The 24,591-nt window shown below is 45.9% G+C and overlaps 2 protein-coding genes across 7 annotated transcripts in view; both read right to left on the bottom strand.

The window, feature by feature from the left end:
- Nucleotides 1-6,132, bottom strand: part of GALNT11 (polypeptide N-acetylgalactosaminyltransferase 11) — a 52,553-nt gene extending 46,421 nt beyond the window's left edge. For 2 of the 4 annotated variants that reach the window (XM_045086347.1, XM_045086346.1), the window contains exons 1-2: nt 5,931-6,132; nt 4,955-5,064 (exon numbers count right to left, since the gene is read on the bottom strand). The gene's annotated coding sequence lies outside the window, so the exon portion shown is untranslated. The remainder of the gene's footprint in view (nt 1-4,954; nt 5,065-5,930) is intronic. The other 2 variants (XM_045086344.1, XM_045086345.1) reach the window with 1 other exon arrangement.
- Nucleotides 6,133-9,819: 3,687 nt separating this feature from the next.
- The window catches only part of GALNTL5 (polypeptide N-acetylgalactosaminyltransferase like 5), a 48,906-nt gene continuing 34,134 nt past the window's right edge, over nt 9,820-24,591 (bottom strand). Inside the window, exons 7-10 of one of the 3 annotated variants that reach the window (XM_045086348.1) lie at nt 24,089-24,206; nt 12,735-12,884; nt 12,326-12,396; nt 9,961-10,136 (exon numbers count right to left, since the gene is read on the bottom strand). In XM_045086348.1, the coding sequence (XP_044942283.1) occupies nt 10,106-10,136; nt 12,326-12,396; nt 12,735-12,884; nt 24,089-24,206 (370 nt within the window). In that variant the 3' untranslated portion in view covers nt 9,961-10,105. Of the gene's footprint in view, nt 10,137-12,325; nt 12,397-12,734; nt 12,885-24,088; nt 24,207-24,591 lie in introns of all 3 variants that reach the window. The other 2 variants (XM_004765988.3, XM_045086349.1) reach the window with 2 other exon arrangements.

Genomic DNA, 24,591 nt, shown 5'->3' on the forward strand with positions numbered 1-24,591 from the left:
AAAGACAAAGCAGGAACTTCTGTGCGGCGTCCTAAACTCGCGTCCTTACCGAAATGTCCAGACTCCGGGCATGAACAGGATCATCACAAATATAAAATGCCTAGGCAGCAACTGAGAAACACAAAATTTTCCCTAAAAGGCACTTTCCTCATCACAATTGGCCCTGTGACGTCTGGGCATTAATCTTTAGGGAAAATCACAGGCACTCTCTGGACAGTGAAGATATTAAAAGCCACTGAAATGGTTTTCATCACCCAGTGCACAAAACATCTGAGTAAAGGAAGAATACCAATCAGGAATATCAACAGACAAAAGTTCAAAATCCTATCCGTAATTCTCCCCAGTTGCTGGGGTCCAGCCAAGAAAATAAAAGCCCTTGGATAAAGGTTAAATTGGTATTTGGTTAAAAACCCCGAGTGACATTATGGAATACTTGTACCTGTTCAGACTGATTGGTCGTTGTGCGCCCAGTGCAGTGGCGAGTAGCCTAGTCCATCCGAGTGACCTACTCCTAAGTATCATGCGGATAAATACCACATACACTTTTGACATGAGGGGGAGAAGGACAGGCAGATCGGAGGTCCTGTTCAGTGATGTTTAAGGGCAGTCCCAGGGAGATCAAAGTACACTGCTATGGACAGACAGGACTGCCTGGGAGCCGGCATGTGATAGGGGTGAGGCAAAGAAAAGCACACAGATGTGTGACCGCTCCAAGGCAATGGACGCACAGCGGACACCAACTGCCTGATCAGGGAAGCTGAAATAACTTGGGGTTCCCCCTGGATGGCTAGGCCAGGAGGCCCAAAACTGTGGGGATTATGTTCCTTGGGATGAGGGGTAGGTCATGTTCACGTATGTGGTGGTGTTACCTGGGCAGATATGGAGGATTATAAAGAGCATGTGGGGGCTCTAGCCGATACCATACACTGCACTGCAAAGTGTCCTCCATGGGAGCGGCTGAACATCACAGAGTGGCCAGGCAAGCTGCAAGGATGAGTGAGGTGCCTTCTGCTGGGTAAATGGGACAAGGTTAGTGAGTCAGCCGGGAGGCCACTAACTCCAGAAACAGTCTTTTGTTGAGCTTGGTAATATGCCCAGCAATTACAGTGGTCTGAGAAATGAGCTCCAATTTCTGCCTACTGTATCAAAATATTAAGTTTATTGGAAGGCTTGAACAGCAAGACTGTGGAGCCCTGAGTGGTGATCACAGGAAAAGGTCCCTTTGGGGTGGTACAGGGAAGTGACCCTGCAGCTGTGGTTCTGCAGAGAGTAGAGGGGATGCTGCAGTGGTGGCAGCTCCTGTAGCTGGTAAGGGGTCCTACCAACAAAAATTAAAGTCACTAAGTCTCCACAGGATGCAACGTGGGCCAGTCCAATGCGTGAAAAGCAAAGGAAAACAACTAAGTGTTTAAAGAGGTCCCCAAAAGGTTGTAAGACCTGACACATACCTAATCTTCCAAACCTCAAAGGTGCAACGGAGGAGAGCAGCTTAGCAGTCCAAGAACTACCTCAAATACCACTGCACTGCAGTAAGCGAGAGCGTCCTGGGGTACCCACAGTTAGCGCTGCAAAATGTCATTCACAGGGATCATCCCAAGGAGCCAATTCAGCACTCGAGTCCCAGGGAGCGCTTGCCATCACCAGCCCCTATCATCAGTCCCGTCAGAGTCTTGTCTGCTCTACTGGAAGGCGGACACACAGCATTCAATAGCTCCTAAGATCATGGGCTGGGGCACTGTCACCTCAGCCCTGTCACCGGTGGAGGGAGCCACTCCTGAAGGGTGGCTCTCCCAGGTAGGGGAATTGAGGGGCAGGGGATCTAACAGGGTCACAGAGATTTGGGATGCCCTGAATAAGGTTTGTTTGCACCACTGGGAGCATTTACTGATATCATAAATTTTCAACAAAGTCTGGCAGGGGTTTCCCCAGAGGCACACCTTGCAAATGACTGGGTGGTGCTCTCCTCTGAGGCACAGGAGGTATCCACCTGTGAAGAGTAAAGGCTGGGGCACACATGAAGCACTGTTTTAAAGAAAATTTAGTTGTATGTTCCCAACAGTTTAACGATTGGCCTTGCATCACCAGAGATGAGTATGAACTGCGTACACCTATCAGCCAATGAGGGTTGACATTAGGGCAATGTAATGCCCAGTGCCCAGAGGTCAGGATGTCGGTGACCACTTGGGCAAGGCTGGAGGTCTTTAAACATTTGTGCCACTGGTACCATTTAAGATAGAGGTCTTGAATCCCCTGCTAGTACCCACGCCTGGTGGTATTTTGGGCACTGTCCTCCCACTCTGGGGTGGAACTGCTATCTAATTATGAGAAAACATCACACAAATCCCAAGTGACAGACATTTTACAAAATACATGAGTATTCTCAAAACTGTCACGGTCATCAAAAACAAGTCTGAGAAACTGTCAGAGCCAAGAAGCCTAAGAAGACAGGATGACTACAATGTGTATCCTGGACTGACCTTTAGTTTTTACCTAATGTCCTTAGAAGGGGGGAGGGGAGAGACTAAAGAAACCTGAATAAATTCTAATGTTAGTTAGTAATAATGTATCAGTCCTGGCTCATTAATTGTAATAAATGTGCCATACTAATGTAGGTTGTTAATAACAGGAGAAACTTGGCATGGCATATAAAAGAACTCTCAGTACTACTCTGTAATGCAATTTTCTATGAATCTAAAACAATTCTAAAATAAAATGAATTTTAAAAAGATGGGGTGCCTGGGTGACTCAGTGGGTTAAAGCCTCTGCCTTCGGTTCAGGTCATGATCTCAGTGTCCTGGGATCAAGCCCCGAATCAGGCTCGCTGCTCGGCGGGGAGCCTGCTTCCTCCTCTCTGCCTGCCTCTCTGCCTATTTGTGATCCCTGTCAAATAATTAAAAAAAAAAAAAAAAAAAAATATATATATATATATATATATATATATATATATATATTTATGACCAGAGAAGCTCCTGGGTGGCTCAGTCAGTTAAGCATCCAACTACTGCTTTCAGCTCAGGTCATGATCTCAGGGTCATGAGACTGAGCCCTATGTATGGCTCTGAGCTCAGTGGGGAGGTGACTTGAGATGTTCATTCTCTCTCTCTCTGCACTGCCAGCACCCATGTCTGTGCACATTCACACACACTCTCTCTCTAGAATAAATAAAATCTTGAAAAAAAAAAAAAAAACCCCAAACCAGAAAGACTGTAGTCAGAATGAGCTTATTTTATACAACTAAAATAACCTAATCCTATGAAATCTGAGATTTGCTTCCAATTAACTAATAGAAGGTAAGACAGGTGGGGTTACAAATGAAAAAAAACTGCATGAAAAACCTGAAGAATATTTCTTTTAGAAGTTGATATTTAAGTCTGGCTTTAGAAAATAAGATTCCAATGGCCAAATACTGCAATATTTCAAGAAGAAAGTTCAAGTCTTGGAAAATTGCAACATAAGTATTTGTTTTTAGTTTTTCAAGCAAAATAGCAAGTGGAAAGGATGGCTATAATGAACAGATCAGCTGGTTAAGACTAGTGGAAGGTAATTACTTTTATGAGGACAGGCTGGGGCTCTGACCCTGAGGATGAGACTTAACTTGTTCTGCAAGCAAAAAAAACTAGCTAATGTCTTTAAGAAAATATATCTTATGGAAAAAATACTAGCAGCAGTGTATAATGGTTTGGGACAGAGGGGAATCTAGCTTGAAATTTGAATCTTAAGCCTCAAAGCAATGTTAAAAAAAAAAACCACCAAAATTTTAGTTTAAGTTCCACTGAAATAATAGCAGAAGAGGAGCAAGCACTGAACCTCTGAGGACATGCACAGTTAAAAATCCTGAGAAAAAGGAAGTACTAATAAAGGACATGAGAAGGATCACAAAATTGAGACCCACAAGAGGGAGTACTGACCAGCAACATGAAGTGTCACAAAGATTTGGAGGTCAAGTCAGCAGGAGTTGAGGTGGGAGCATCAGATTTAGCCATAGGAAGGCATGAAGGTCTTAAGAGAGCAGTTTTAGGGGCGCCTGGGTGGCTCAGTGGGTTAAGCCTCTGCATTCCGCTCAGGTCATGATCCCAGGGTCCTGGGATCAAGCTCCACATCGGGCTCTCTGCTCCGCAGGGAGCCTGCTTCCCTCTCTCTCTCTCTGCCTGCCTCTCTGCCTACTTGTGAGCTCCCTGTCAAATAGATAAGTAAAATCTTAAAAAGTTAAAAAAAAAAAAGCAGTTTTAAAAATGGGAAGGATTAGTTCCTCAAGAAGTCAAACAGATGTTACCCTATGATCCAGCCATTCCACTCCCAGGTTTTTACCCCGAAGAATCAAAAACAGGTGCATGTAGCCTCCTGTGCACAGCAGCCGGTCAAGAGATGAACCGACCAACAAACTGTGATATAGCCAAAAATGGAACTCTAATTCAGCCACAAAAAGGAACGAAGTCTAACAGACGCTCGCCAGGTATGGAATCTGAAAACAATACATGAAATAAGCCTGACACCAAAAGGCAAATACCGCACAACTCCACTGGCAGGAGGTACTCCCGGCGGCCCAATTCGGAGAGGCAAAAAGGGTCCGGGGGAAGGGGAAATGGGAAGTTACTGCTTCGCGGTTCGAGCTTCTGCCCGCAGCGACCAAAACGTTTCTGGACACGGACTGGGATGCACGACTGCGGAAGTACTGAACAGCTGAATCTACACTTAAAGATGGGTCATTACGGACACTGGGGAGGCTGTGTGCCGTGGGGACTGCGGTGAAGCGTGTAAGGCCGAGAGTCCCGGCCCTGTACCCCTGGGGCAAACAATACATTGTATGCTAATTTTAATTTAAAAAAAGGTAAATTTTTTTAAAAAGATAAATTTCATGTTGCATAAATGTTTAAAAACACCAAGTAGACCCCGGACTGCAAGGAAGAAACAGCCGAGAAACTGCCCAGAGGTGGGAAGGCTGGGTCTTTCCCACCTTGGAGTACGAAGCGCCACCGACGCACACGGAGGGTGGGGCGGTTGCCGTTCCTCGGTCTCAGGGCAGAGTAGGTCTCCACAGACGAATTTCTGGGTGAAAGCTTGGAACTTAGAGCAGGAAAGCAAACAGACTTTAAAGTCGGGCCCAAACCGGCGGTCTGGGGGGAGAGAGGGCGCGGGAAACCCGTGAGCACAGCGGTCACTTCGCCGTGGTCTGGAACACCGAGCGACCAACAACGGACTTCCCAACACTCGGCTGCAGCGGAACCGGACCCCGCTCCCCGCGGAGACCACCGGCGCCGCGCGACCCCTCCAAGGACGAAGCCTTTCGGAACTGGAGGCCGCGGACTTGGTCTTTTCAGATTTATCCCAACGCCACGGCGTTGAAGAACGTCGGGAAACTACACGAGGCAAACAGCCCCAATTCTCCAACAAGCAAACAGAAAGGAGAGAGAAACCAGAGGCACCTCAGCCAAATGCCGTGTGTCACGGCGAGCGGTGGCGCCTCCCGGGAAACGCGAGCCGCCCGGTTGGGGGGTGGGGCGGAGGGGCCGGGCGCCGGGGGGGCGGGGGGCGGGTGCAGCGCTCACTTCTCTCTCGCGTCCGCCATCTGTTACCGGCTCTGCCGCACCCCCCCACTTCGCCCGGAAGACCGAGCCGCGGGGCTCCGACCCTCGTTCCGGGAAACAGCGGCGGGAGCCCGGGGCCCACGGCTCCGCGACCCCAGCGCGGCCCGGCCCCCGCCGACAGGGGCGCGCCGGGTCCCGCGGGCGGTTCCTCCGTCAACACCCAGTCCCCGGGGGCGGTGCTCGCGGTCGGACTCCGCAGCCGGCCGCCGGGCGTCAGGCCCCGGGCGCAGCCTTCAGCCTTGGGGTCTCGGGGCCGCGCGCCGGAGCCGCTAGCTTGGGGCGCTGAGGGGACGACGGAGGCCGCGCGGGCTCAGACGCCGCCGCGCCAGGCCGCGCGCTACTCACCCTGACGCAGGCAGCGCAGGATTCCGGGCTTCTGGGACTCGGGCTGTGGCATCTTCCCTCCCGCCACAGCCCGGGTCCGACCCGCATTAGCCACAGCAGGGGGAGTTGCCCGGGAAGAAACGCTGCACCGGCGCGGCGGCGGTCACGGGCTCCCGCGCCGCAGTCTCAGACGGAGCGCGCGTGCCCCTGGGGCCACGTGACGGAAGGCCCCGCCCCCGCGCGTGGGTGACGTCACCGCCCGCGCCTGGCGTGGCGCTGGCGAAGACTGCGGCGTTCGCGAAGCTCGCGGCTCGGCGGCGGCCCTGAGGGTCCGTGACGGGCGGCTTGGGTTTTTTTCTCGTTGTAAACCCCCCCGATGAGGACAAGCGGGCGCGTACGTATTAGATGTGCAGCTTCAGCTTTGCTCAAACGAATGTGGGTTCCACTGTGAAGGCTTTGCGGGGCCCTCCCCGAGGAGCCGTGGAAAGCCAGTGAGGCCTCCCAGGAGGAGCGGCCGCAGCAGGCGGCGCCGGTGTCCCCTGGGGGCTGCTTGGAACTACTGGGGGGGGGGCACCTGAGCGGCTCAGTGGGTTAAAGCCTCTGCCTTCGGCTCAGGTCAGGATCCCAGCGTCCCGGGATCGAGCCCCGCATCGGGCTCTCTGCTCCGCAGGGCGCCTGCTTCCTCCTCTCTCTGCCTGCTTGTGATCTCTCTGTCAAATAAATAAAATCTTAATAAAAAAAAAACGCTGCTGGGCGCCTGGGTGGCTCAGTGGGTTAAGCCACTGCCTTCGGCTCAGGTCATGATCTCAGGGTCCTGGGATCGAGTCCCGCATCGGGCTCTCTGCTCAGTACGGAGTCTGCTTTCCCCTCTCTCTCTCTCTGCCTGCCTCTCCATCTACTTGTGATTTCTCTCTGTCAAATAAATAAATAAAATCTTAAAAAAAAAAAACAAAAAAAAAAACGCTGCTGAATCAGAAGCCCTTTGCCACACCTACCTAGTCATCAATATCTGCGTTTTAGCAAGATCTGCAGGCCAGGCGCACAAACCGAGCTTGGACCCCGGTGCTCGCGAGCGGTCAGCGCCCGGGACCTTCCACTGCTCACTCCGCCTGCTCCCGACCCTTGACAGCGTCAGGTACTTAAATGTGTGCCATTCTGAGGGTCTGGCGTGGAATTTTTTTCTAGCTGTTACTTTAAACGTTTCTAAGCGATTCCGTCAAATTAGTGCATAATGGTACAAACCCAGCAGCTGAGGTTTGGGTTAGCTCCAGTTTTGCGGTTAGGAAGAATGACACTAAAATTTTAGCTGTTTGCAGCCTCCTGCTGTGGTTAAGCCCAGTCTTTGACACTGGGCTGGTTCTGCTACTGTATGGGCGGGATTAGTGTGTCCCCAGATAGTTACCGGATGAAATACGGGATGGCCGGAAATTTCCATTTCAGAGCAACAAAGAACAATTTTGTGGTGTAAGTATGTTTGGTGGAATATGTGAAATACACTTCTAACAAAATATGGTGTATTCAAAATTCGGATTTCAGAGACCGAGCATCCTGTATTTTTGTCTGCTAAAATCGGCAACCCCAGCCTGTGAACAGATCCTACCTTTGGATTTCTCATCGGTGAAATGGTAATAACAACAGGGCCTATCCTACGTGTGGCTGGGCTGAGATAATCCGGGCAGAGACTTGCCACAGCCTATGAAACATAACCGGGAGCTGTTTCAGGCTGGCGCGCCTTAGGCTGCATTCCGAGAAGTGTGCTTTCTTTAGAGAACTCCCAGGCTTACTTTAAGGTTTGTCTGAACATTCCATCATACCAAAACTGTGTTTTAAGGAAAGCTTTGAGTGGGTTAGGTCCAAAGTAGAAGTCAGGTTTTTAAGTTTCCACATGAAACAGAAAATTGCCACCTATAGGCTAATACGGATTTCCTTTCGATCACACCAGTACTTGGATATTTATTCTCATTTCTATTCCAGACTTGTCTAAGGAATATACTACATCATCTCTAAGACTTGCCCACACTGTTATCTGGTACCGGAACCAAGACTCACACTAAAAAATTAAAATTTAAGGGGCACCTGGGTGGCTCAGTCTGTTGAGCACCTGACCTTTGGGTTCAGCTCAGGTCATGATCTCAGGGTCTAGATCGAGCCCTGCGTCAGGCTCCGTCCGCACTATGCGGAGAGTCTGCTTGAGATTCTCTCCCTCTCCTGCCCCTGTCCTCCCACCCCTTTCTCCCCATGCCGGCAGGTGTGCCCGGTCTCTAAGGAGAAACAAACAAACAAGTAATACCTAATATTAGGCTCATGGCTCTAAGAACATTTGTCTTTTCCTTTCGGCAAAGCTGATTATTTGCCATATCCTCCACTTTATGCTTACCAAAGGGAAAAAACTATGCTCAAATTTCAAAACTAAAAAAAAAGTTATTTCAAAATGATTTATTTATACTAGAATTTTTTCCTTCTGCTATAGATTTCTATTTTGTATTTTACCCTAATTTTAATAGATCCATGTGTTTATTATAAACATTTTTTATTACTTCCTAGAAGCAGGTAAAGTATAAATATGGGCCAAGAATAAAATCATAACGTGGTGCTTATTTTGTGTTGCCAGATTGACTTTTTAAAGGCTCAGTCACGTTCCCTGACCACCGTAATATATAAGCTCAGGTCTTCCCCATGTCATTCTAACAACAGATTCTATAGAGTAAGTTGCTAAATACATATGTATAAAGAGATCATAGTAACTGGTTCTTTTTTCTTTACATTATATGGATTATCTCAAAGAACACGAGCTCCATGAAGGGAGGGATGTTTTGTTGTTCCCCCGTCTGCTGTGTCCCAGCACCTAGAAGGATATCTGGCCCTGGATGACTACTCAGTTGTCGACTGAACGAGCATAAAAGATAAGTTGTCTCCTACTATAAAAACTAGTTTATACGCTAAGTTTAGTGATCCTACCCCGTCTCCCCCGGTTCTTTTATTCCTTTCAATGTGTTTCCCCCTGCATTTTCTCATTGTTTCTGTGAATTAAATATATGCCCCCTTCCTAGCCACCTTCACCAGGGTGAACACAGTAGCCATCCTTCTAACTCAAAAGAAATACTTTAGACATTTGGGGGATGCCTGGGTGGCTCAGTGGGTTGGGCCTCTGCCTTCAGCTTGGGTCTTGATCTCTGGGTCCAGGGATCAAGTCTCATATCAGGCTCTCTGCTCAGCGGGGAGCCTGCTTCCTCTCTTTCCCTGCCTACTTGTGAACTCTCTGTCAAATAAATAAATGAAAATAAATAAATAAAAATAGACGTTTGGGAGTGTGTTCACACAGGGTAGATAGGGAACTTAGCTACTTCTTCCCCAGTCCCAGCTAAACAGTTCTTAGTCAGAACATAGATTCACAACAGAGCGCACACTCCAAGAAAGGTCAGGAGAGCTGTAAGCCAGAGCCATGGGAGGGGAAAAATATGAACAAGGCAAAACTGGAAGCAGGGAAGAGGGACTGTCTCCTAATGACAAAAGGACTGACAGACACAAACCAGAAGGCTGGCCTAGAGAACTGAACACCACAGCAAGTGGATGGGACGTCGGAAACTCAGGAACCCAGCCAAGCAAGGGATCAGTTCCAATATCTACACTGGCAGCAAGAGAGGAGCTCGAAACCGTTGAGCTGAAGTTGGTATGTACCAACCAAGGCTCTCTGTGAATGTCCTTCTGAGAAGGCCACCAGGCCAGGTCACTTGCCTGGAGTGAATGGAGTTGACAGAGTCTCCAAAAGTGGAACCTTCCCTATGGTCCAACAGGACCAAGTGAGTCTGGCAAATAACGAAGAGAATACACTTCACTTCACACAACTGTAGGACAGTCTCATCTGTGTGACCGTGTAGTGGCATGTGTAACAAAGTATTAAGAACTATCGTTAAAGGAAGACAGAAAGGCACTCTGGTTGTATTTCTCACTGCACGTCACTTAATTTCATGTTGTTCCAAACTCGCGTCAGGTCTGGAACTGTGTTCTTTGCTGTGTTGAAGACCTCAGAGGTTTTTAGTCCTTCATTAATGAAAAGGATTTGTTTCCTTTTCTTTGGCTGTCCTTAGATGTCTCCAGTTCTGGGAAGACATTATCCAAATACCACTGAAATGGTTTGCAACCCAACCGTTTCCTCAGTTCAACGCGCTCGCTGATGTTTCCATAGGCAACAGATTTCAGACCAGGTTGTCGTAAAAAAAACTGCTCCTAAATGGAAATAGAGAGTCAGTCATTCCATTAAGCCAAACAAGCCATATCTAACGTAGCAGTATATCCTTCCATCACCTGAACAACAACAACAAAAATCAGAAGACCTTCCGATTCCATCCATAGCGGGAGGGCAGAGACACACGTGGTACCTGGATTCCCTCAACCCACACGCATTCACAGTATGTGCTGTGACAAACCACAGCAGAGGGGTGTAGAGGGATCCAGGGCGGGACCCAGGGATCCGGTGCTGCTTCTCAGAAGCCCAAGAATCACAGCCCCCTATGGTGACATGTTTATATGTTCAGATTTTAGAAGACTTTTAAAATATACTAACAGGTAGGGGCTCTGTGGAGCAGCTAGGAGCTACCTAGGTGGCTCCGTTGGTTAATGATCTATCTTCAGCTCAGGTCATAATCCCAGGGTCTGGGGACTGAGCCACTCATCAGGCTCTCTGCTCAGCAGGGAGTCAGCTCTCCCTCTTCCTCTGTCCCCCCATCCCCATCCCCCACCCCCACCCCTGCCTCCACCCATGCACTCTCTCTCTAAAAATAAATAAATATTTTTTAGAAAAATAAAATAAAACATGCTAACAGGTGGAAAAATTGCAGAACAAAATATTGTGTGAATTTCATTATATAAAAGGATATATATTTGTTTTTAAATGTGTGTTAACAAGAAACTATTCATTTTAGTGATTGCTAAATTTAGTGATTTAGCACTTGCTAATTTAATGTTAACCTCTGAGGGGTGGAACTATGGTCTGAGAAAGCTTTTCACTTAGTATTCTTTCAGTACTGTATGACTTAAACATGAGTATGTTTTACCTTTTAAAAATAATTTCTTTTAAAAATCAGGATATATAATAAGCATACAAAAAATACATAAAATTCAATGTGCAACTTAATGAACTGTTGAAAAATCAACCCCCGTGACACTGACTAGGTCAAGAAATACTACACAATCTCCTTGAAGCCCCCAGCCTGTCCCATCCTGAACAAAGCCTTTCCCTTGGTTTTAAATACTAACTTGATTATGTATTCATGCTTTTGCTTTTTTTTTTAGCTTTGATTATCTAATTGTGCACACATAAATTATGTGACTTGATTTTACCCATTTTTAATTTAATAGGAACTGGAATAAATCAGTATACATTCTATTGTTTTTGGCTGCTTTAGTTCACCATTATGTCCTTAAGATGGGCTGTACTGTTGTATGTACGTCTATGGTTAATTTTCATGGCCAAATAGAATTATATCCATTAAATATGTCGCATTCGTCCATTCTGACCTGATGAGCGCGTGGGCTGTATTTAGTGCAGCTGACACCTACAGTGTTGTTCGTGGGCTGTAACTAGTGCAGCTGACACCTACGATCCTGTTCGTGAGCCTTCTCCTTCGTGCATTCTTGCACAAAGCGTGCCTTTCTGGGATGAATGTGTCGGATGGAATTGCTAGATTGTGGGATATTCATGATCTTTACTTGATTTTGCCAAACTGTCTTCCAAAGTGAGTTTGTAATAATGAGTGCTCTCACATGCGATGTCTGAGAATTCCTGTGCTTGTCAATACTTGGACCTATCAGACTTTAAACAGTTTTGCCAATCTAAATGGCTATGTAGAAATACCTCACTGAGGCTTTAATCCGCATTGCCCTGATTACTAAAGAGTATTATTACTTTTATACTTTAAAATAATAAATAAATATTAGATTAAGACCAGAACATAGACTATCATAGAGAGATTCTTACATATTTCTCCCCATGTATCTGACGTGAGGTCTTGTGGGGGTTACTGCCATATTGGTTTGTGCACGGGTTGTGCGGGGACCACTTTCAAACTGGGCCAAAGCGGCATGTTCTCTGTGCATCCTTTTAGGTCCTGGCTAGGGGCTGTAGGCTTGGGGAGGTGCACAGATGAAGGAGCATGGCTTTGGTAGAGAAATCTTTGACTGTCGGTTGAAGAGAGGTAATGGGGGGTGCCTGGGTGGCTCAGTGGGTTAAGCCTCTGCCTTCAGCTCAGGTCATGATCTCAGGGTCTTAGGATCAAGCCCCTCATCAGGCTCTTTGCTCAGTGGGGAGCTTGCTTCCCCCTCTCTCCGCCTGCCTCTCTGCCTACTTGTGATCTCTGTCTGTCAAATAAATAAATAAAATCTTTAAAAAAAAGAAAAGAGGTAATGGAGTTTCTCACGTGGTCTCCAGATCACAGCAGCTGCATCCCTTGAGAACTTGGTAGTAGAGGAAGAGAATCTGGGGAGCTGCCTGTGGGGAGGAGGGCAGGGATTGCTGCTTCAGAGGGGCACTGCTTGGCGGGGGGAAATAGATCTAGGCCAAACTAACTCCCGGTGGTGGTTGATTTTCTTCTGAGAAACTTGAGTTTCCCTAGAAATTAAAAAGTAATGCTCCAGGGCAGTAGGTTCAAATGAACCAATTGAGAATAGGGTCTGGGAAGGCAGATGAGTGGCTGGCGGCTAATTTAAGGAAATAGAGGGAAAACCCCCAAAACTTCCTATCTGGAAAGGTAGTAGTAGCAGGTGTCTTTAGGGCAATCCCATTCTGTACTCTTGCTTGTCTTTCCAAATCAGAGACGTTTCCTTCACCTTGTATTGGTCCAGCCAAACGTGCACCAATCTGAGATTGTTATAGGTCACGGATTTCATAAAACCAGGTCGACCTGCAAAGCGCGGCTTATTGATGAGTCCCACTCTCGAGCAGGGGAGTATGAAAAGTTGGCCTCCACACACCCAGATCTAGATGAAACCGAAAAACATTAATGCATGTTTGCTAGTAGTACTAGGCAACTGCAGAATCTTTTTTTTTTTTAAACAAACATAGGAATAGCTAACATGTCTTAGATTGTTCATTTAAGCCTCACAACAACCCTATAATGTGGATACTGTGGTTATCCCCACTTTACAGATAAAGAAACTCATACATACGTTGAATAAGAAACTTGCCCAGTGACAGAGTGTGCAGGGTTTAAACTCAGGAAGTTTGGCTTCCGAGTCAGCACTCCAAATACAAAGTAATTCTGTCTCCCTCATAAAAAATAATTCTTTGTTTTTGTTTTGTTCTTTTTAAAAAAAATTTTATTTATTTATTTGACCGAGAGAGAGAGTGAGCAAGCACAAGCAAGGGGGCAGCAGGCAGAGGGAGAGGGAGAAGTAGTTTTCCCACTGAGCAGGGAGCTGATGCAGGACTTGATCCCAGGACCTTGGAATCATGACCTGAGCCAAAGGCAGATGCTTAACCCACTGAGCCAACCAGGTCCCCCATATGTGATCTATTCTGATGCTGATTATATAAAAAGTGGAAAAATACTTTGTCTTCAAATATTCACAATGATGTTCTGAGCATGACTAAGTGTTACTGGATGTTAGCAGGTAGCAAGAAAATACTGATCAGGGCTAAATTCGATGATGCCTCTTTTTTGTACTTTAAACACTTCATAAAACGTTTTTAAAAAGATTTTTATTTGACAGAGAAAGAGAGCATAGCAGGGGGAGCAGCAGGCAGAGGTTCCCCGAGCAGGGAACCAGATGTGGGGCTCGATCCCAGAACCCTGGGATCATGACCTGAGCCAAAGGCAGATGCTTCACTGACTGAGACACCAAGGCACCCCTGGATCTCATTTTCATCTGAAATTGAGAACTACACAGTTGTTCACTTAAGATACTATTTGGGGGGCACTTTGTTATATATCAAAAGCTAATTACTACTAGCTATTTATTATGTTTTATTCTCTTTTTTTTAAGTGAGAACTTAAGGATATTTGGAAGATCATTAGTATCTGTTTGATAATTAGACTGGAGAAAGCACTGTTTATTATGTTTTAAATGTTTCTTGATTAGAAAAGAAATCTGGCATACAGAATAGAAAATAAAAGTAATCAAAGTGATAGAAGAGGTACAAAACTAAAAATTTTATGAGAAAACATTCTAAAAAATCATGCGGTGCCTGAGTGGTACAGTCCGGTGAGCACATCTGACTCTTGGTTTTGGCTCTGGTCATGATCTCGGGGTCGTGGGATTGAGTCCTACATTGGACGCCACCCTGACTTTGGAGTCTGCTTGGAATTGTGTCTTTCCCTCTGACTCTCTCCCACCCCCCTGGAGTGAATGAATAAATAAATCTTTTAGAAAAAATCAAATTGTGGGCACCTGGCTGGCTCAGTCGGCTAAGCAGCTGCCTTTACCTCAGGTCACGATCCCAGGGTCCTGGGATCAAGTCCTGCATCAGGTTCCCTGCTCAGCGGGGAGCCTGCTTCTCCCTCTTCCACTGCCTGCAGTTCTGCTGACTTGTGATCTCTCTCTCTGTGTCAAATAAATAAATAAAATATTTTTAAAAAATCAAATTGAAGGAAACTACAGCAATTTAGCTTAATCTTCCTAGGGCTCATGTATTTGTTCTCTTACTCTTGATTCATTCTCTAGAGGGACATGATCTGTCTGGACATATATTTTACTGGGCTCACTGTCCGTGTAGACAGTGGTCTGCTTGCTTCCTCAGAAGTTCTGCTGGAAGTTGTCCATCCAGCTCCCTGTCTCTACTGTTATTATTATTATTATTATTATTATTAGTCGTCGTCGTCGTCGTCGTCGTCGTAGTAGTAGTAGTAATAACAGCTCTGGCACCCCACTGAAAGTTAAGCTAACACAGTGGGTAAGAACACAGACTCTGGGACGCTCAGTATAGCTCGAGTCCTCCATCAGCTGTATGAACGAAGGCAAGTTACTGCAGTTACTCAACCTACTTGTGCCTCAGTTTCCTCAACTGCAGAGTGAGAGTAAGTACCCACCTCATGGGATTGCTATGAACATTAGATAATTTGATGCTTATAAAATGCTTAGAGTTTCTGTTTATAAATCAGCATGCATCTCTGCTGTAGTGAAGTATGGTCGGTTGCCAGAATGGCTACACCTCTTCATTCCTCTATGCACATTTCTGTGCAATGTAACATTGTCCCTCATTCCATCAAGAGGTAAAGCTTATTTCTCCACCTCTTAAGTCTGGCCTTGGCCACATGATTTGCTTTGGCCAATGCAACCTTAACAAATGTGACACAAACAGATGCTTAAAGTGTTTGCTGCATGGGACTTCATTTGCTACTCTTGGGAACCTTGTGACCATCTCACTGGAAATGAGCCTGAGCTAGCCTGACTGATGTAAGACACAAATGGCAAGTCATCTCCACTGCCGCAGCGATCACTCGGCAAATGTCCAGACATGCAAATGATGTCATCGTAGACTCATCAGCCCCAGCTGAGCCTCTGGATGAACACAGATGTATAGGCAATATCAGCAGAAACCAGCCATCCTGTCTCTGACTGGAAAAGCCACTTTGGCAACACAGTGAATTATGAGAAATTAGAACTGCTGTTTTAAGCCACTGTGTTTCGTGATAGTTCGTTATACAGCAAAAGCTAACTGATACACGAGGGGACTTTTTTTCTCTTAACTTTAGTTTTACTCATTAAGTAAAACAGACCTCCATACACTTGGTTGTTTATTCCAGAAACTTGGTGTGATAATGGAATTATCTTTCAGCAAATATTAGTTCACTCTCCCGTCCCTCACTTTGGGGCAAAGTTTATTTCTTGGACATCCTGACTTTGGGCTTGTCCCTCTGTTGCCTTGGCCAACACAATGGGAGTAGACATGATGCATGCTGAAGCTTTAAATATGTTTTGTGGTCTGGCTTGACTTTTGCATCCTTGCCCATCCAAATGAAAAGAATATGCTGGGTTGCTACTAGTCACCACTAATAATCTAGTAACCCCAAATACTAGTAGAATAGTAATACTAGTAGAACATGAATAGAATTTTTTTTTTACACAAGTAGAATTCTAATACTCATAGAATGATGAATTGACCTGAAGTCAAAGACTAGATAGAGCCAAGCCCAGACCATCTAAGAGGCAGAGTCCCCCTCGCCAGCCCATGAACATATGAAAGAAACAACCTAACGCTTATTGGTCTAAGTGATTCAGTGTTCAGCTGGTTTGTAACATAGCGTCATCATGACATTAGCCGACTGATAATGGCCTGTCTGGGACACCGCTTTGTCTTAACATCCATCTTACCTGCTCAGTCTCTTAGTTCCATCCACTCTATGCCTGGAATCTGTCCAGTCTTCCTGCCTCCATTACAACTGCTCTAGTTCCATCCAAGGCCACCCTTTGTCCAGATCATCACAAGAAGCTCCTGCTCTCCCTGCTTATCCCCTACTTTGTTCATCTCCATCACTGTCCTGCCTAAAACCTACCTGCAGCTTTCCACCATGCATAAGACACAACCTAAATCCTCACAGGGCTCTGGGGCATCCTGCCCTTGCCCCTCTCCAGCCTTCCCTTATCCTTCTCTCCTTGCATCATGGCCCAGCCTCACTGGCCCTTCTCCACTGACACATATGGGTTGGAAAGCTGCCTATTTTCTGAGTCTGTAGGCGGAAATCAGGGCATTACAAAGTATTTTCTTTCTTCTGTAATCTGTATTTGTTTTCATGAGGTGACGTAGGGGTACCCCATGTGACAAAAACCAGGGTAGGATTTTCTCAGGCTGTTCCATTGGCCTCACAGTTACAGCGCTGCCTTCCAGATTCAGGCAGTCCATCAGATTTATTTTCTAGTCTATCCCGCCTTCTCCAGTCTCAAGAAACTTCTCAGCAGAAAGTGAGGAGAGGCTGCTAGCCAGATACCACTTTAAATGAGGACTCTGGGATGGCTGTCGCGTAGAAAGAAAGGAACCAATATCGGCCGATGGCTCATTGGGTGGCAGACACTGTTTTAAATGCTTGATGTGCGTCGCCCCAGTGGATACACACAATGATTATTCTGATCATTTATACATGATCAGGCTTCCTAGACTCCAACCAGTTCAACCATTTGTAAATATTTCCCAACCACTTCTTATGTGGCAAACATACTAGGTGCTCTGGGACCCAGATGTGAACAAGTCAGACCGTGTTCCTGCCCTTGCGGGGCTCACCGCCTGGTCAGTACACAGACTGATGGGCATCCAGCACAAAATAAAAATGGAGTCTCTGATTCAAAAATTGTAACAAATTTCAGGAAGGCAACCGTGGAATATTCCACCAAGTGTGGGGTCCTTCCAAACGTGCCCCCACAGGCAACCACACAGGTTGTATGCCCACAGAGCCTGCCCTGAACTTGGTACACTAGAACAGGTGCTGTTATGGTACTGTCTACTCAAAAAAAGAAAAATAAAGCATGCGCTCTCATGCATGAGCACACACAGGAGAAGGGACCCCAGACTTGTGCACGTGCGTGTGCACGTGCGTGTGCGTGTGCGTGTGTGTGTGCATGGGCATGCAGGGACAGTGGTCGTAAGGTCAAGGACACCTTCCTGAAGAGAGTACATCAAAGCTGTGAGATGGACTGTGGAGGTGGGAAAGAGCAAAGTGGACGGAGGTGAGTGATGACTCAGACCCAGATCTAACCATAGCTGGTGGGAGAAAGAGAGGCATGAAAGGGAGAGTGGAGACCAAGAAGGTGCTCTGGGGGAATACGGGATGGATGGTTGCAGGCAGGGGGAGGGCAGCATGTCATCCATCCAGAGAGGGAGGAGGCATGGGTTCGAGGGGGTAGAAAGGGCTCCATTTTCGAAATGTTGGGTTTAGGATACCCATGGGATATTCAACCTACAGGACAATCACCTATAGGCCATTAGATGTACAAGATGATGGCACAGAAAGACCTGGGGAGGAGCGAGAACTATGTCATCAGCCTGTAGTCATTCAAGTCATTCAAGTGTGGATAAGGTTACTGAGAGGATGGAGAAGAGAAAGAGGGTCTTGGGGAAACCCAAGAGAGGAGGCAATCTGGAGCAACGGTGACCATGGTAAGCTGTGGTCAGAGAGCAGGGGGCTTCCAAGGAGCATGACCCATCCCCCTTATGCAGACTCTAAGAATGTGATCCGCCCTTTATCGCCAGCACACAGTTTGCTTTCTTTTTTTTTTTTTTTTTAAAGATTTTATTTATTTATTTGACAGACAGCGATCACAAGTAGGCAGAGAGAGAGAGAGGAGGAGACAGGCTTCCCGCTGAGCGGAGAGCCCGATGCGGGGCTCGATCCCAGGACCCTGAGATCATGACCTGAGCCGAAGGCAGCGGCTTAACCCACTGAGCCACCCAGGCGCCCCCACAGTTTGCTTTCTAATCGAAGCATCCGAAGAGGTGTGGCCACCTTGGGCGGCATCTAAGCTGGCTTCAATACCTAAGAGGTCCTGTCCCATAGTGAGGCAGGTGATGCTCAGAGGATACAGCAGGGCTCCGGGGCTGGAGCAGGGCATCTTGCCCGTATCTGGGGCCTCCAGGATGGAGCGCCAAGCCACGCAGGTTGTTGGGGGCTGCTGGAGGCCAGCCTGCCCTCCGCCAGGAAATGGAAGTGTGGATCTGCAGCCTGGGTTAGGAGAAGCCTCCTGAGGCTGCGGGTGAAGCCGCAGATCCCATCCCTTCTCCGGAGTGAGCACAGCAGGCAACTAAGACAAATTCAGAGCTCTGGAAGCTTCCAGAGAGAAATGACCTAGAGACAGAATAGAACCAAACTGGCGAGGTCTCCAGACCTGAAGTTGAGTAGACAGAACCAAGCAGGACACACAGGTCTGGAGCAGACACCTACGAGTTCCCCGAATCAAGGCAAGTTCCTCCAGCACTCTGCGCTCCAGCTCCTCCACTCTAAGGACATCACGCATGTAGCTCACAGGCTTGTTGGGAACATTAAATAAGTTAACACCTGTTAGATCCCGGAGCAGCGCGTGTCATACATAAGACCTCATCCAATAAATGAAATGCATCTTTTTCCTTTACCCCGTAACTTAAAAATGCCATTTCTGCAGGGAAGCCACTGAAGACACATGGCTCCCCAACACAGGCTGGATTCCCCTTTCATCTGATCTCGTGGTGCTCTGTATGTCTCTATGCGTCTATCAAACAGAAATAACTAATCACCTCTCTCCACTTCAGCACGTGGGGGTTCCTGCTCTCATGAGCCGCGTTTGCTCTGTGCGCCACTAAATTTAGTACTAGCACAGCACTTTGCACCTAACAGGCTCTCGGTATTGATGAGTGAGTGAATGGATGGATGGATGGATGGGTGGATGGATGGACGGATGAGGGCTTTGCCTTCTTCTGAATGCCCGGAGTATAGCATAGCCCAACACAGCAGGTGCTCCTACATGAGGGCTACACTGGACCTAATGAGAACTCTTCACAGCATCTTCACCCTAAACAAGGGTAGACTGGGGTACTGTCACCACCCAGGTGTTAGTGAGAGCCATGGGAGTTGATGCAGGGGTGGCGCCCTGAAAAATCTCAGTAAGGTATGACACAGACCCAGGTTGATCAGAACAGAGGTGTGACAACGGGTCCCATGCCCCTGCCCTGCCAAACACGATCCCTTTAGTTGCTGGGTGGGCTGCCTATGGGTGATATTCAGTCAGCTCAGAGTTGAAGTTCTTCCCCACCGGGTAAGGAAATATCACACTGTTATTAACCACCAATGTGGCTTCACACGTGCAAGACAGCTGAGGTCAGCCCTGAGTCCCGAGGAGCACATGGGGCAAAAAGGGACAGCTGACAAGAGCACCAGTCTTGGGGACACCCACGCTTCTAGGATGCACAGAAGATACTCCTGCAGACACAGAACAGAGTTGTGGAAGAGGAACCAGGAGCAATGTTCTAAACTCCAAGAAAACGTCTGGAAAAAACCAGCCAACAGCATCAAATGTTGCAGTGACCTCCAGGACACAGAGGAACAAAAGCCATCCATTAGGGACATCAGTATTAAACTGGTGACAGTTCCCGGAATGGAACTGTCCGGAAGCACAGGGTTACTTATCCTGGTTAGAGACCGCAGCCAGTGTCAAGAGAGTACGCCTCCTGTTTATTAATTTACATGTTTATGAAGAGAGAGACCCATACATACTTAAAAAATATGAAGAGGCCATTAGAAGTGGAGTAGTTGAGAAAATGGAAGCAAGGAAAATTAATACATTTGAATGATACGTTAACTGTTATTTGCTATCTGGAGGGAATATAGAACCAGAAGAAGGAATACACTCCCTCTTCAAATATGCATGTGTTGTTCACTAAATTGATGTTCTTGAGACACAAGAATGTGCTCATTAAGATATTAGGTCCTGAAAAGGGGACCTAATATGCCCTATGCCATATTCACAGAGAGCCATACAATAAAACAAGGAATCATCAGCCAAACAATGAAAAGTACCAAAGACGAGAACATTAGAAAATAATGCTGGGATCAGAAGGGAACACGTGATGGGGGCGGGGAGAGGCAATGAAAACAACACACTTCCCATACACTGCCAAACAGGGCCTTAAAAGGAAGAAGATCTTGTTCCAGATATTTTCATATTTGCAATAACGTACCTGAAGCACTATGAAAGAAGCCTGTGCTTAAGAGAGCTTGGAGCAAGTGAACAAAGTAACAAGCCAAAAGGAGGAAGAGGGAGACCAAATCCAAAACATAACAGCAGCTGCAAAGAAAAAAAAATCAGAAAAATAAAACACAAAAAGCAAATACAGCACACAATTTAATACCCGCTAAGATAATATGTGCATTCAGAGGCTGGTCTCTGCAGACGACCACAGAGTATAAGAACAGAGGGCAACATAGAATCATTACGGCTCTCCCGTATTAAGCACCTTCCAGAAAGTATCTGTTTACTGCATGGTAATAAGGACCCTGTTCTTTCATTTTACCTGCAAGAAAGCTAACGCTCAACCAAGATTTGAACTTAGTCATTGATTAAATTGCTTTCTCTGCACCAGACTGTGTCTGCCAGGAAGAAACAAACAGGCAGAGAAAAGTGAGAAAAAAATTAAGGATAATAATGGTGAATTCACAACCCAGATTTGTATGCACACTTCAAAGTGACCATTATTTATTTTAAGTTTTATTTATTTAAGACACCTCTACACCCAACATGGGGCTTGAACTCACAACCCTGAGATCGAGAGTTGCAGGCTCTTTTGAGAGAGCCAGCCAGGCGCTCCAAAGTAACCATGATAAAAAGTCTATTGGAATTTAGTCAAAAACCCACAGCAACTTCTTTGTAGACATGTCTCCAAAGGCAAAGGAAACAAAAGTGAAAATGAACTTTTGAGACTTCATCAAGATCAAAATCTTCTGCAGAACAAAGGAAACAGTCAACAAAACAGGCAACCCACGGAATGGGAGAAGATATTCACAAATGACACTACAGACAAAGGGCTGATATCCAAGATCTATAAAGAACTCCTCAAACTCAACACACAAAACAGATAATCACGTCAAAAAATGAGCAGACACTTCTCCAAAGAAGACATACAAATGGCATGGAAAAATGTTCATCATCACTAGCCATCAGGGAGATTCAAATCAAAACCACATTGAGATACCACCTTACACCAGTTAGAATGGCCAAAATTAGCAAGACAGGAAACAACATGTGTTGGAGGGGATGTGGAGAAAGGGGAGCCCTCTTACACTGTTGGTGGGAATGCAAGTTGGTGCAGCCACTTTGGAAAACAGTGGAGATTCCTTAAGAAATCAAAAATAGAGCTTCCCTATGACCCTGCAATTGCACTACTGGGTATTTACCCCAAAGATACAGATGTAGTGAAAAGAAGGGCCATCTGTACCCCAACATTCATAGCAGCAATGGCCACAGTTGCCAAACTGTGGAAAGAACCAAGATGCCCTTCAACGAAAATGGATAAGGAAGATTTGGTCCATATATACTATGGAGTATTATGTGTCCATCAGAAAGGATGAATACCCAACTTTTGTATCAACATGGACAGGACTGGAGGAGATTATGCTGAGTGAAATAAGTCAAGCAGAGAGAGTTAATTATCATATGGTTTCACTTATTTTGGAGCATAAGAAATAAGATGGAGAACATGGGGAGATGGAGAGGAGAAGAAAGTTGAGGGAAATTGGAAGGGGAGATGAACCATGAGAGACTATGGACTCTGAAAAATAATCTGAGGGTTTTGCAGGGGCAGGGGGTGGGAGGTGGGGTGAGCCTGGTGGTGGCATATTGCATGGAGCACTGGGTGTGGTGCATAAACAATGTATTGTTACACTGAAAAGAAATAAAAAAAAAAGATGTGGTCCATGTATACAATGAAATGTTACTCAGCCATCAGAAAGGATGAATACCCAACTTTTGTATCAACATGGACAGGACTGGAGGAGATTGTGCTGAGTGAAGTAAGTCAAGGAGAGAGAGTCAATTAGCACATGGTTTCAGTTACTTGTGGAGCACAAGGAATAACACGGAGGACATGGGGAGATGGAGAGAAGGGAGTTGGGGGAAATTGGAAGGGGGAGACAAACCATGAGAGACTGTGGACTCTGAGAAACAAACTGAGGGTTCTGGAGGGGAGAGAGGTGGGGGGTTGAGTGAGGCTGGCAGTGGGTACTATGGAGGGTACAGACTGCATGGAGCACTGGGTGTGGTGCATAAACAATGTATTCTGGAACACTGAAAAGAAATTTAAAAAATAAATAAAAAAATTTTTAAAAGAATCTAGTCAAAAACCAAAACTTACCTATGATAAACACAAAATAAACATCTGAATGGCACCTTTGTATTTTCTTTAGACTCTCTCCTGGCATATCTACTTCGTACTTTCTTCTCTACCCCAATTATTTCATTAACTCTTCACAAATTTGCAATTGAAGAAACAGAACAAATGACTAAAGGAAAAGAGAGAGAGAGAGAAAGAGGGAGGGAGAGAGAGAAAAACTAGGAAACAGACTCTTAACTCTAGGGAATACACTGGTGGTCACCGGAGGGGAGAGGGTGGGGGTGGGGGAAACAGGTGATGAAATTAGGAGGGCGCGTGTTCTGATAGCACCAGGTGAGGTCTGGAATTGCTGAATCCCTATATTGTACAACTGAAACTATAAAACACTGTGTTAACTATTCTGCAATTTAAATAAAATTTTAAAAACCCACAAAAATGCAAGAATCTCCACAAAATTCTGAGAATGGCATTTATATTTGTTCCTATTTACCAGGTGAGAAAGTAGGGAATTAGAAAAACTAATGGCTGCTCCACAATTTTACAGCAAGTTAGCAACAGAGCTGGGACCCATTCTGATGCCTAATGACTAGTGATCTAATATCACGGGAATATTTAAAAGTCAAATCTACTTTTAGATTTGAGATGTAATTCACAGTCTACAAGAAATTTACCCTTTTGCAGTGTACGATTCAGTGACTCTGGGTATTTTCATGAGCTTGTCCAACCAGCACTTCTATCTCATTCTGGAACATTCTCACCACTTCCAGAAATAGCCCTGGCACCCATCAGCACTCATTCTCTTTCCTCAAGCTTCTGGCAACCACTAATCTACATTCTGCTTCTATGAATTTACTTAGTTTGCACATTTCCTAGGAGAGGACTTATTCATATAAATATGTGGGCTTTTGTGTCTGACTTCCTTCACCCACTGTAATGTTTTCAAGTTCCACTCATGTTGTAGCAGGTATCCTGGGATTCAAGGGTTGAGAGACAACCTAGACACCCCCTACCAAGTCTTCTCAATTTGCAGATGGGGAAACTGAGGCCTGAGATAGCCCGCAGAGTTAGTGGCACCCAAGTCCCCTACTGCCTAATGCTGTTATTTTCACTACACCACAACCACCAAGACAATCAGTGTAATAAAGAAGAGCTTCCACAGATAAATAAAAACATTAATGTGATATGCCATATATTAGAAATAACAAAACATAAGGTAATAAAAGCTGGTATTTTACTAACTCTTGTCATACTCAGTGAGGAGTCCCACGGGTCATTTGTTTCACGGGATGTGGGAATGGTACCCGATGCGCACGCAGGAAAACTGGACACAAGTCTGATGTCAGTGTTTGCGCTCTCTGAACAAACGTAATGATTTAAAAAGCCAAGTCTGAATTACCCTTAGTGAAAGTTCCAAATTTTCTGCTCCCGAGAGTTTCATGTCCCTGTCGTACTGTCCAATCTCGTTAAAATAATGCCTGTTTATAGCAAAAACTCCTCCAGCCATTGCAGGCGACCTAGAAAGGACACGTCAATATTAAATCACAGACTCGGTCATTCTGAATTTTTTTGCCAAAATTATACTGAATATTAGCAGTAACATAAAAACTAGAAAAGAGCACAATACTGATACAAAATTGTTAATATATATTTAGGAGAACATGACCTAAGCAAAATCAAGAGTACCACACTTAACCAACTCCACCACCCAGGCACCCCCGCAGTAACTTTTACTTAGCTCTCAAACGAATTGTATAGTGACATATTCTAAATGGAGCACTGGGTGTGGTGCAAAAACAATGAATACTGTTACGCTGAAAATAAATTTAAAAAATTTTTAAAAAGGGGCTCCTGGGTGACTCAGTGGTTTGGGCTGCTGCCTTCGGCTCGGGTCATGATCTC

The sequence above is a fragment of the Mustela putorius genome, unplaced genomic scaffold (assembly GCF_011764305.1).
Source record: "Mustela putorius furo isolate JIRA1106 unplaced genomic scaffold, ASM1176430v1.1 tig00000929_pilon_pilon_pilon, whole genome shotgun sequence".
NCBI classification, from domain to species: Eukaryota; Metazoa; Chordata; class Mammalia; order Carnivora; family Mustelidae; genus Mustela; species Mustela putorius.